Raw genomic sequence first — 12,858 nt, 5'->3', positions numbered from 1 at the left:
TATAATCATAAGGGAATCAAGAACACTTACCCCAAGTTGTGTGAAAAAATGCTTCTCCAAAATCGCCCAAACCGATCTCTAAAATCCGAAAATAAAGAAAGAGACCAAAACCCACGATTTAAAGTTTCTGCCCAGCGTCTTCCGCATCTGTGGACAAGAGGTCACATCTGCGAGTGTGGGCATTTCTGCGGCGCGCAAACCGCATTTGCAGTCGCGCTTCTGCGTGTGTTGGACCGCTTCTACGCAAGCGCTTCTGCGCTTGTATGTCTGCATCTGCGGCCTCAGTCTAAAGCCTCCCTGGCCGCTTTTGTAGCACCTTTGTCGCTTCTGCAACCATCGCACCTGCGCAAACCAGCCGCAGGTGCAGTCACACCTGAACCAACAGCAACCATCAATAACAACATGAAGAAAAATGGTCTGAAATCAATCTAAAACACGCCCAAGCACCTCGGGACCCCGTCTGAACATACCAACAAGTCCCATAATATAATACGGACCTACTCGAGGCCTCAAATCATACCTAACAACATCAAAACGACGAATCGCACCTCAAATCAAAATCTATGAACTTTGAACTTTCAAATTCTATATCTTGTGCCGAAACACATCAAATCAATCCGGAATGACTTCAAATTTTGCACACAAGTCATAAATGACATAACGGAGCTATAAAAATTTCCAGAACTGGATTTCGACCCCGATATCAAAAAGTCAACTCCCGGCCAAACTACCCAAACTTCCCAAAAATTTAACTTTTGCCATTTCAAGCCAAATTTCACTACGGACCTCCAAATAATTTTTCGGACACGCTCCTAAGTCAAAAATACCATACAGAGCTACTGAAAATATCAGAATTCATATCCGAGGTTGTTTATACATAAATCAATATCCGACGACTTTTTCCAACTTAAGCTTTCCATTATGAGACTAAGTGTCTCAATTCCTTCCGAAATCTCTCCGGACCCAAACTACTTACCCCGGCAAGTCACATAACAACTGTAAAATATAAATTGAGCAGTAAATCGAAGAATGGGGTTGTAATACTCAAAACGACCGGTCGGGTCATTACAGTTTTATGGTCATACAACATGAATTTGTGATATATCCACTCTTCGTGTATATTAGTACATGCTGATTTTGTTGAATTCTTTTGACGAATTTCGATTAATCTGAAATTTTGTAGGTCCACAGGAAACGACCTTGTGACCAATACTCATTACTTCGCCTTGACTTTAAGGTTATTTTTATGTCCTTTTTGGTGTCATGCAATACGAATATATGATTATATCTATTTTTAATTTGTATTAGCATATTGCTGATTATATAAAAAAAAAAAGAATTAGCGGTTTTCGATTGGTCTGAAATTTTGTAGGTTTATAGGAAGCTGCCTAATGAGCACTGCTCTTTGCTTTGTCATGACTTTTGATATTATTTTATGGCATTTCGTGATCATGTAATAAGAATTTGTAACTATATCTACTTTTTTGTATGTATTCGTATATGTTGATTTTATAGAATTTTTTATGAACTCTGGTTGGCCTGAAATTTTGTAGGTCCGTAGAAAATGACCTAGTGACCAATACTCACCGCTTCACCATGACTTTCGGGTTTAATTTTTGTATTTTGGGATCATGCAACACAAATTTATGATTATATTTTTTATTTATTAGTATATTCTGATTTTGTAAAAAAAAAATTACGGACTCCGATTGGCCTGAAATTTAGTAGGTTCATAGGATATGGCCTAGTGAGCAATACTCATTGCTTCATCATAACTCTCGCATTCATTTTATGGCGTTTTACTGTCATGCAATATGAAATTGTGATTGTATTTACTCTTTCGTGTGTATTAGTACATGCTAATTTTATAGAATTGTTTTGTAATTTTCGTGACCAATACTCATTGCTTCTCCATTATTAATATCGCTTTTTTGAGTTTCGGTTACATTTTATAGTGTTTCATGGTCATACAACACAAATTTATGATTATATCTACTTTTTTGTGTGTATTAGTATATGATAATTTTGTAGAATTATTTTGACGGACTCCGATTAGCCAGAAATTTTATAGGTCCATAGGAGACGACCTAGTGACCAGTACTCATTGATTCGTCATGACTTTTTGGTATATTTTATAACGTTTCGTGGTCATGCAATACGAATTTGAGATTATATCCAAATTTTCTAATGTATTAGTACATGCTGATTTTAACAAATATTTTTTAGGGGCTCCGATTGGCCTGAAATTTTGTAGGTCCATATGAAATGATCTCGTAGCTAATACTCATTGCTTTGCCATAACTTTTGAGTTTATTTTTTGGTGTTTTGGGGCCATACAATACGAATCTGTGATTATATCTATTTTTTTGTGTATTAGTACATGCTAAATTTATTTAAAAAAAATACGGACTCCGATTGACCTGAAATTTTGTAGGCCCATAGGAAACGGCCTAGTAGCCAGTACCTATTGTTTCACCATGACTGTCGAGTTTATTTTGTCGATTTTTTAGTCATGCAACACAAATTTGTAATTTTTTTTAAATAAAGAAAGAAAAGTATTGGACACAACCAAAACAAGCTTCCTGGATCATAAGAAAAATATGGAACACAAAGAAGACTTTGGAGGATGCAGTTGTAGACAAAAATGAATTGATGACAGTGGCATTTTTCACCATTCACAAGATGTACATTAGACTAAGGGGAGAATTCCAGAAGGTACCTTGGAGGAAGCTAATATGCAACTGAGCACCAAAATGGACTTTCATACTGCACTTAGCATTGCGTGGAAAACTAAGTACAAGGGACCCAAACCCTCTTGGCCAAAATTACACTTTATATATAAACCAAATTTTATTTTTCGCTGTATATATTATATTTTGAATCCCTTTGATATAGTCCAAAAGCATAGCTTTGTGATCAAGGGGGTTCAAACATGTTGTAAGGTCATTAGTTCAATTCCCACATATTACAATTTTTTTGACTTTTTTTTTAACCCCCTTAGCGAAAATACTGTATGCGCCACTGTAAGGTACATAGTGCACAAATGGGGTGTGATAAATGATTTGTTATGCCCTCTGTATAGTGAGGAAGAAGAATACATTGAGCTCGTGTTCTTTGGATGAAGTATTCTGCAGAAATATGGGGCAAAATGCTTAAATGGCCTCGGTGAGGTGGAGTATCGCGTTTCTTGTCTAATCAGCTCTCCCCAATACTTCTTCGGTCTACCCCTACCTCTCCTTAGGTCCTCCACGACCAACCATTCACATCTCCTTACTGGGGCATCGGCACCTCTCCTCTTCACATGTCCGAACTATCTAAGTCTCGCTTCCTACATCTTGTCCTCCACCGGAGCCACTCCCACCTTGTCCCGAATAACTTTATTCCTAATCTTATCCAGTCTGGTGTGCGCCCACATCCATCTCAACATCCTCATTTCTGTCACTTTCATCTTCTGGACATGGGAGTTCTTGACTGGCCAGCACTCAGCCCCATACAACATAATCGATCGGACAACCGCTCTGTAGAACTTACCTTTAAGTTGTCACATTCTTATCACAAAATACCGAAAGTGAACCTCCATTTCATTCACCCCGCACCTATACGATGTGTGACATCCTCGTCAATCTCCCCATTCCCTTGTATAATTGATCCAAGGTATTTGAAACCATCTATCCTAGGAATGACTTGTAAATTCAACCTCACATCCCCGTCCACTTATTGATCTGCACCACTGAACTTGCACCTCAAATATTCTGTCTTGAACTTGCTCAACTTGAAACCTTTAGACTCTAGAGTCTGCTTCCAAACCTCTAGCCTTGCATTAACACCGTCTCGTGTCTCATCAATCAAAACAATGTCATCTAATAATAACATGCAATACTGCACATCTCCTTGAATGTGGCGCATCAGCATGCTAGCCACAATTTACCAGCTTATTAGGTTTAATAAAACAAGATGTTCAGTTAGAAAAAGATATCAAGGATTTTAGACGGGTGAGTTGATATAGAAAATCTTGTTTGAACCCAGTTCAGTATATTTTAGGTTAAATTGGAAAATCACTAATCAAACGCCTATTCTAATAAAATTTATCGATTCATATATATCAGGGAAAATATAAAGTAGCGGAGGAAAGGGTTTAAAAACGGGGTTTTTTTTTTTTGGGGGGGGGGGGGGGGTGTTTAATAAATAACACACTCCATATAGACAATTTGATTCACCTTAGAAGTCAAAATAGTAAGATCACAGATGGGAGAGCATACAGACAAATTGCAGCAAACATTACAAAGTGTTCATTTTTTCTAAGGACATCTTAAAAGCCAAACAAAGGTTTAGATGGACATGGAATCTCATTTGAGGAGTGTCTTGACAATGGACTTCACATTCAGCTTCTTCAAGTCAGTATATGACTGTCCACATCCCACAAACATAACCGGGGCTCCGGATATGTAAACCATGGATAATGCTGCACCCACCTATGAACGAAACAAGGATGAACATAAGATTATTATCGTATAGTAGGAAAAAGAATGGTGCAACGAATTTGTAATCGAAGGAAGGCATCAAAACATATTTATAATGGAATCGGCCAAGATCATGTACTTTGTCATCGATAGTGTCAAATTTGGTCAGCAAAATTCCATCAATTAACCTCGGATTTGGTGAGGGTGAGAGGTCACCTAATTTCTGCACGAAAAAATCAAGAGTAACTACAGCATAAGATGCAGATACAAAGAAACTATGAAAAGAGTATCATAACCATGTATAAGCAAACCTGGTTAAACTTTGACAGTTGGTCAACAGCATCATTGCCGACAAGTGCCTCTCCAACAAAAAGGATCAGATCTGGACTATTGACATATATAAGCTTTGACAATGCTCGCATCAATGGTTCATTATCCTGAGGAACATGAACCTTGGGAGTAAATAAATGCTAACGAATAAATGGGTTAAGGAAACAACATATACAATACCACCAAATAAGCTAGAACTCATAGAGGGACCCCCGCCCCTAGGGAACATTAGACATGTTGGTAACTTTGAGATGTGAAGCTTCAAAATTCAATTCTACCTGCATCCGACCAGCTGTATCAACAAGAACAACATCCGAACCATTTCGGTTAGCCTCCTGAATTGCTTCTTTAGCAACAATAGCAGGATCCTTCTCATACCCCTTCTCAATTATTGGGATCTGATAAGCAGAAAATTAAAATTTCCACCCAGTTAACATCAATAATTTCCATAACCATAGACTTCAAATCATGACATACCTGAAGCCTACGTGCATGAGTGCGTAGCTGTTCAACTGCTCCTGACCGGAATGTATCACAAGCAGCCATCATGACATCGATATTATGCTGCAAAAGCCAATAAGCAACCTGCAGAATGGCAGATAGAACCCTCCTAGTTAATATAAGGCACTTTAAATAAATAAAAGCAAAAGCTCAGCTTAGTTAACCTTAGCAAGATTGGTAGATTTTCCAACTCCATTAACTCCAACAAAAACCACAACATATGGTTTTCCTTGTTCCTTTGCAGCATGAACATCCCTTAGAATATCAATGGAGCGCTTGGGAGTCAAGATGCGGACAAGAGCCTCCTCCATTGCTGCCTGTTTCAATCAATTCAGCACGCCATAGTAAAGGGATGTTCAGAGTTCATATTAGACCACATAGGAAAAAGATGGACTGGAAAGATATTTCAAGTTTCCGCATGCAATTATTCTGGTTTTAAATACCTCTTTGAATCTTTTTTCTTTTCCTATTTGGAGGGGGAGCGAGGGAACAGGAGAATCCAAAGATATTTGGGCTTATAAAGCTTTTCATGGCTGACTAAATAAGGAATTTCTATCAAACACATAAATTCCACAAAGAATATGTAAGGGCTAAGGAACTGTCACAACCGTGAAAACAGTGTGGGAAGATATGCACAATGGATATTTCGGTAACCGTGTGTTTACACTAGGGATCTACCTTGAGCCATACTCGTTTACCTTGAATATTAATGAGTCAATTAGTAGTGTACAAGATATGGTTCACTATTTGTGCACGATATCTTGCTAATTAATTAAACTAAAAAGTAAGCCTACAAAAAGCTAGAATTTGGAGAAACACTCCACCTAGTAGTTTATAAGTAGGAATGCAACAGAATATCTGCACTGCAAATTTAGCCAGCAAAAGAAGAATGACATAGATGGGATTGTGATGCCTACTTAAAGAAAATTCACATATCTAGACTTAATTCTATTTGAAAAAATGACATCATCGGCAAAGAATCCATGTGGAGCACTCCATTTTGGAGTTCCTAATTTGTCTTTATTGGGTAGTGGAGCTTTGGCGTACCTGGTAAAGTTGTTGCCATGTGACCAGGAGGTCAAGGGTTCAAGCCGTGGAAATAGCCTCTTGCAGCAATGCAGGGTAAAGTTGCGTACAATAGACCCTTGTGGTCTGGCCCTTCCCCGGACCCCGCGCATAGCGGGAGCTTAGTGCATTGGGTTGCCCTTTGGATAGTGGAATGAAATGGACCCAAATGGAACGGAGTGGATGTAGAGGACTCATATAACCAACTCCAGTTAATTTGGGATTACACCACATCATTTGCCACCCTTTAAAGCTTAGTATTAAGACATTGCACTTTTAAAAATTATGGGAGGTTCCTACTTGCTTACCTGAACTGTTGAAGATATTCTTGTAAATGAGGCAAGTTTTTTACCCTCCAGACATGCTGCAACTGATTCGCACAGCTTTTCAGCTATTTCCTCAGCCTGTAAAACATGCACAAAATTGGTCAACCCAAATTTAATATGAAAGCTACTGAGAAAAAATTGGTCATCTATTAAAGGAAATCTCTCTTTTACTTTACAATTTGGGGGGGTTTGGGGGGGGGGGGGGTAATGTACTATTTAACTTACAACATTCTTGGTCATCAGCCTGTCCTTAAGAGCTTTCAAAGCTGGTTCCAGGTCAGTCTTCTCCAAGTTTGCCTTACCTGCGATACTGGATACACAAAAGCAATTCAATTATTGAAGTGAGCCAGTAATCCACAGTGAGATAGAAATTCAGATGAATGACAATTGGCAATCCAGATAAAGCAAATGCAGTACAATGAAAACTAGGAACTGAAACTGGATTCATGTGTTTCCCTATTTCTCTGCAGCATTTTTCTGCTTCTCACAACTCAAATCAAATTTAATTCACAAAGTAAAGAGAATGAAAATAACTGTGTACTTCTTTTGTCTTAAGCAAGTACGCAGTGTGAACTATAATTATAACTTTTGGATCCGTTCAGAGAAACTGAACGCGAAATGGCATTAAAGGGTAATCAAAACTTTAACTCCTTAACACATCCTAGGGTATCAAAAGATAATTTAAGGGTCAAATTCAGTGATATTAGGTGATATCAAACCTGTCTGAAAAAAATTGAGACCTGTTAAACCTAGCCATTTCCCCAAATAAATGAGAATCCCTGAATACACTTTTCTCTTCAAGTGAGCAAGAGAAGAAAAACTGATGTGAATGTCATAAAACAAAAGTAATAAATAAAACCAAACATTTGGATAGCACTTTCATGATCTTGACCTATCCTGCAATCAATGGAGGACGAGAATTTACCTCTGGAACATGGATGAGAACCAGCCTTTCTTCTTTGCTTCAACCTTGTTGTCTTTTCCCGGTTCTTCATCATCCTCGGTCTCACTATCACTACTCAAGATCTCCTCTTTGTCCATCATACTGTCACCTTGTTCTGCTTCCACAACTGTCACATTCTCATTCCCATTCTCACTCACAGGTTTTGTGAAATCTAATTTTGGCTCAGAAGGTGAATCGTCCCAAACTCGATTCTTCTTTATCTTTTTTGTAGGCTCTGCCTTGGAACCTTTGTTTACAACAGTATCTGCTTTCTTTCCACCTTTAGCCCTGAGCTTCTGTAGCTTATTTACATCAAAAGGCCCAGCCACGGAATTCCTGTTCTCTTTACCGTTAACCTGCACTACTCCATTTACAATACTTCCGTTAGAATGTCCATTCTCCTTAACATCCCCTTTCACTTTATCACCATCTCCACCATCATTTCCTGAATCACTACCACCCGTTTTATTGTTGCCTCCATCAGTACCACCCTTTTGCACCTGTCCTTGCTTCTTACCAAGATTATTGGTGACAGGCTTTGCCACCTGCTTCGATTTCTTGATATCCTCAGCACGAGCCTCGGCCTCTTTCCGGAGCTGCTGGAAAATATCATCAAATTCATTGTATACAGTCTTTTTGGGATCATAAATCTCAGAGAATTCACGTTTAACCATAGCAAGCAACTCATCCACATACAAAAGATGGAGAATCCGCTGATACACAGCGACGAAAACAAGCCCCAGTTCATTGTGGAAAGTCCATTTAAGAGTGTATGCAGCTCCAGTAACATCATAATTGTATGATGCAGCACCTGAACGTTCCTCCAAAAGACATGAACGAATCAATGTGTCAATTGGGGAGCCTCTAAGAGCATTTCCAAGCTCTTTACATGTCCAGAGGATCAAACCCCCTCTAGTGAATATCAGTAACTGCTCTAACATCTCCGAACTCAAATTCAACCCTGCAACCAAAAGTTTGACACCAAAAGAAAGAACTCTTCAGAATTTAAGGGGGGGAACAACTTCAGAGAAAGCAAAAGAAAAAAAAAATCAGAAAATGACACAAGCAGAATTTACTTGAATTGGGCCCTCAACAATTGGGCTTGATGTTGATAATCTCTGTGCAAACACTATAGAAGAGAACGATAATCAATGTGAAAAATAAACCTTATGTGATATACTTTCTTTATTGACCCTGCTTACTTGGATTGAGTCTTGTATTTGATTGTTAAATAGTTGGCCAAGTTCTTATACATGTTTTTAGCTAATTGCTTCATGTACCTTTCTTTCTTTTTCAGCCTGTGTAGTTAGGTTGGATCCACTGTTTAAGTAGCGACATCCTATCTCGCATACCATTTTAGTCTTATCACAAGTGTAGAAGATTTATATTCATTGAGGAAGAGAGTGAAATACTTCATGAAAAGCTAGAAGAGAAGTTCAACAAGCAATCAGCTCCCCACCAAAAATACCTACAAAGGCTAACTAGTTAGAACCAATTAATTTAAACCAATATAATGACGAGACAAACTTGATATGTTTAGAAGTTACATACAACACACTGGCATTTCCGACTCTATACATGCTATCAAGGATCATTCAATAAGAATTATTTCTTCTTTATTTTTTAAATCTTCTTATATTCAGAGTGGACCTGTTGCAAGTGGAGGCTCATGCAAATGATGGAATTTTCTTTATGGAAGAATTAGATACCAAAGTTGAATTAAATTATGAAACTAGTATTGATAGGGGTGGTTGCCTTGTTAACTATTCTGATGTATATGTACATAATAGATATGTCTTCTTAATTTAATTCTTCCAAAGATTAATGACTTCCTATCCTATCCAATTGTTTTATCGACTTTCCAAAAATAGACCATTAGGGTGGAACATGGAAAAACATATAGGGTATCTGATTATCTAAGACATGAGCATAACATAATTTAAATTCTTCTATTCAATGATAAGAAAAGGTTGCAAAATTGAATATGATTATACCCTTTTTGGCGACTTCGATTTCCCCACCACCAGCCCCTATACTTAATCCTTAACTCCAAGCTTTGCAAGGAAAGATCTATCCGTCTTAGAGGCAACTTGGTTTGGATACTATGCAAGCGTGTCATAGCATATAAAACAAGTCTTAAATTATCTATTCGCTTATCTAAAGCTTGCCAATCTGGCACTCGTTACAAGCTTATAAATGATTCTTCTTCGGTATGATTAACTATTGTGACTTGTGATCATATTTCGATATGTTTTCCTTCCTAGTTTGCCATATGTTAGGCTGTTTCGACTGCTTAGTTTCCCGTACATGTTGACGTCCAGATTGCTTAGCTTGATAGATTCATTTACATGATTCTAGCACTCATAGACCATCCAGATTTTCTGACATAAGTGGAACAACTCCACGTCATGCGGGTTTCAAGGACTCCTTCCATATCTCTCTTAGGCATCTTATTTTTCTCTTAATTGAATCAGTGTGGAAGCAAGCACCATAAGCGAGTTTATGATAAAATCATAAAATGCAATCATACTTTCTTTTGCATTAAACCTTGTTTATTCTTTGACCTTAATTCTTAAGTGTACCATTAGGAATGAAACATAGCTTGATCCAAAAGAAAATACGGCTGCAATTTTTGATTTTATATCATAAACTTAATTATGATACAAGCCACAATGCCACACCGATTCAATTAAGAGAGAAAGTACCAGAGAGAATTATGAAAATAATGTTACAGGTGGGAGAGTCCTAAAAACCCGCATGAAGTGGAGTTATTCCAGTTATATCAAAAAATCTCGACGGCTCTGAGCGCCACAATCATGTACGAGGAACTAGGTTGTCTAAACGGCAGAATGTACGAGAAACTACGCAGTCGAAACAACCTAATAACATATGGAAAACTACTCAAGAAAATACAATTAAATATGGGCATAAGTTGCAACAAAAGAATATGTCGAAAAGGGACAATCACAACTATTTACAAGCTTGTATGAATGCTGCATTGGAAAGCTTTTGACAAATGAATAGCAGAAGATCTAAAACTTGTTTTAAATAAGACAATGTGCTTGTATGACAATCTAAAGTAAGTTGCTCTAAAACAGATGGATCTTTCCTTCCAAATCTTGGAATTAAAGAATAAAGCATGAGAAACTGGTGACGAAGACAGCGAAGGCACCAAAAATGGTATAACTGTGTTTGAGTTTTGCAATTCTTTCTATCACTAAATAGCAAAATCTAAACCATATTATGTTAATGCTTTAGTTAATTAGCATCTATTAAAGTCTCATTCTTATTGTCGTTCTTTTTTAGATTCGTAAATGTGTAAGTGTAACTAGTGCAATGCATATCACGATATTTTTTTTATATCCGCCCTAATGGTTTATTAAAAAGTGAAAAGAAGATAAAGCACTTGAATACGAGATGGAGTCATTCAAATTTGGAAGAATAAAATTAAGAGGACATATCCCATGTACATTTAGATCATATGGAAGCAAGACAACCATTTTATTTTGTAATTTTGATTTTGGTATCTAATTCTTCACTTCTCATGACACTCTACTTACAACAGGTCTAATGTAAATGCAATATAAGAAAACTTGAAGAAAACATAGACATTGAGCAAGAACAGTGATCTAAAAACAGTATATAGAGTTGTAAATATTAGTGCCTTGTACGAAACTTCTAAACATATTAATATATCAAGCATATCTCGACATTATTGTCTTGCTATTACTTTCTATCAGTGCTTCTTCTATCTTCTTTAGCCGAGGGTATATCGGAAACATTCTCTCTACCCTTCCCAGACCACTAGTGGGATTACACTGGGTTGGTTTTGTTGTTGTTGTAAGCTTATCTCGACATTGTATTGGTAAAATTATTTGGTTCAAACTGGTTAGCCTCTTCAGTTATTTTTGCTAGGGTAACTGCTAGCTGGTTGAACTTCTCTTCTAGCTTTTCGTGTATTATTGTCACTCTCATCTTTATATAGCAAAACCCAAATAACCTACCAAAGTGCTTTCACAATTTATGCAATCAAACTACGATTAGCCAATTAACTCGATATCTTCCTATCAGAAAACCAATAAATCTACCAAACCCTTTACACAATTAAAGCAATAAAACCATTTTCCAGTTTTAATTTCCTCAAGAACCTAATTCAGATGACACCACAAAAACCTAAATCAAAAACCTGTCACGCAACAGGATTAACAGATCGAACACACGAAGCATACAAATCAGCAAACAAAATCACAGAACCAATCCCAAAAAAAAAAAGAGGAAAATCCCGGAAATTAAAATTGAAAAAGAAAGAAATTAAAATCTAAAACCGCAACTAGAAGAAAATTGCAGATACCTGTCAAATTCGTCGGTAATCTGAGAAGGAAAAGGCGACGAAAGGACTTGGAAAACGGAAAACGAAAAGAGAAAAAAAAATGAAAAAAGAAACAGAAAGGAAAAATGTATTATGAAATAAAAGCAATTTAGTAAAACATGAACAAGAAATGTTGTAATTAAATAAAAGCAATTTAGTAAAACATGAACAAGAAATAGAGAAGGAAGAGATTTCTTCTTCAATTGTGTGTATTTTCTTATCTATTATAAGGCCTTTATATAGGCATGAAAAGTGAAGAAAAATATGTCATTAAGCATAGAAATATGTCATTGAATATGTCATTAAGCATTTGAGAAGATCATGGAGGAAGAGTTGACATCCACCATAATTTGATTTTTCAACTTTATTAGGAAAAAACCCTATGGAAAAAAAAATCCTAGTGAAGGAAAAAGAGTACACATGTTTAGAAATACGCCACGTTAAAAACCTTGCAAGAAAAATCCAGTGGGACAAAACCTTGTAAGGGAAAAAGAGTACAACGCGTAATAACTCCCCCTGATAAGAGCATCAATTCACATCCTTGAGCCTTCGCATCCCAATCTTGTACACTAGTTTCTTGAAGGTTGACGTCGGTAGAGATTTGGTAAACATATCAGCCATATTATCACTTGAACGGATCTGTTGCATATTAATATCACCATTCTTTTGAAGATCATATGTGAAAAATAACTTTGATAAAATTTGCTTTGTCCTATCCCTTTTATGAATCCTCCCTTCAATTGGGCTATGCATGCTGCATTGTCTTCATACAAAATTGTGGGTAGTTTGTCACACTTCAAACCACATTTGTCTCGAATAAGATGTATTATAGACATCAAACATACACATTCTCGACTTGCTTCA

At 36.9% G+C, this 12,858-nt stretch overlaps 1 protein-coding gene across 2 annotated transcripts; it reads right to left on the bottom strand.

Moving 5' to 3' along the window:
* Nucleotides 1-4,200: 4,200 nt before the first annotated feature.
* On the bottom strand, nucleotides 4,201-12,203 carry LOC107827168 (uncharacterized). 2 transcript variants are annotated; one of them, XM_075236565.1, is made up of 12 exons: nucleotides 11,977-12,067; nucleotides 8,828-9,093; nucleotides 8,702-8,754; nucleotides 7,608-8,586; nucleotides 6,908-6,992; nucleotides 6,665-6,760; nucleotides 5,456-5,608; nucleotides 5,268-5,375; nucleotides 5,069-5,188; nucleotides 4,772-4,897; nucleotides 4,600-4,683; nucleotides 4,201-4,472 (listed from the first exon to the last, which is right to left on the bottom strand). In XM_075236565.1, exons 4-12 carry the CDS (start codon nucleotides 8,564-8,566, stop codon nucleotides 4,347-4,349), a joined length of 1,857 nt encoding a protein of 618 aa, XP_075092666.1. In that variant the 5' UTR covers nucleotides 8,567-8,586; nucleotides 8,702-8,754; nucleotides 8,828-9,093; nucleotides 11,977-12,067; the 3' UTR covers nucleotides 4,201-4,346. The 2 variants fall into 2 exon arrangements, with proteins under 2 accessions (XP_075092666.1, XP_016509738.1); XM_016654252.2 differs by lacking the exons at nucleotides 8,702-8,754; nucleotides 8,828-9,093 and having other exon boundaries at nucleotides 11,977-12,203.
* Between the last annotated feature and the right edge of the window lie 655 nt (nucleotides 12,204-12,858).

This window comes from Nicotiana tabacum, chromosome 18, assembly GCF_000715075.1.
Source record: "Nicotiana tabacum cultivar K326 chromosome 18, ASM71507v2, whole genome shotgun sequence".
Taxonomy (NCBI): domain Eukaryota; kingdom Viridiplantae; phylum Streptophyta; class Magnoliopsida; order Solanales; family Solanaceae; genus Nicotiana; species Nicotiana tabacum.
The sequence above is the reverse complement of the archived record's forward strand: the minus strand, read 5'-3'. Positions and strand labels throughout refer to the sequence as shown.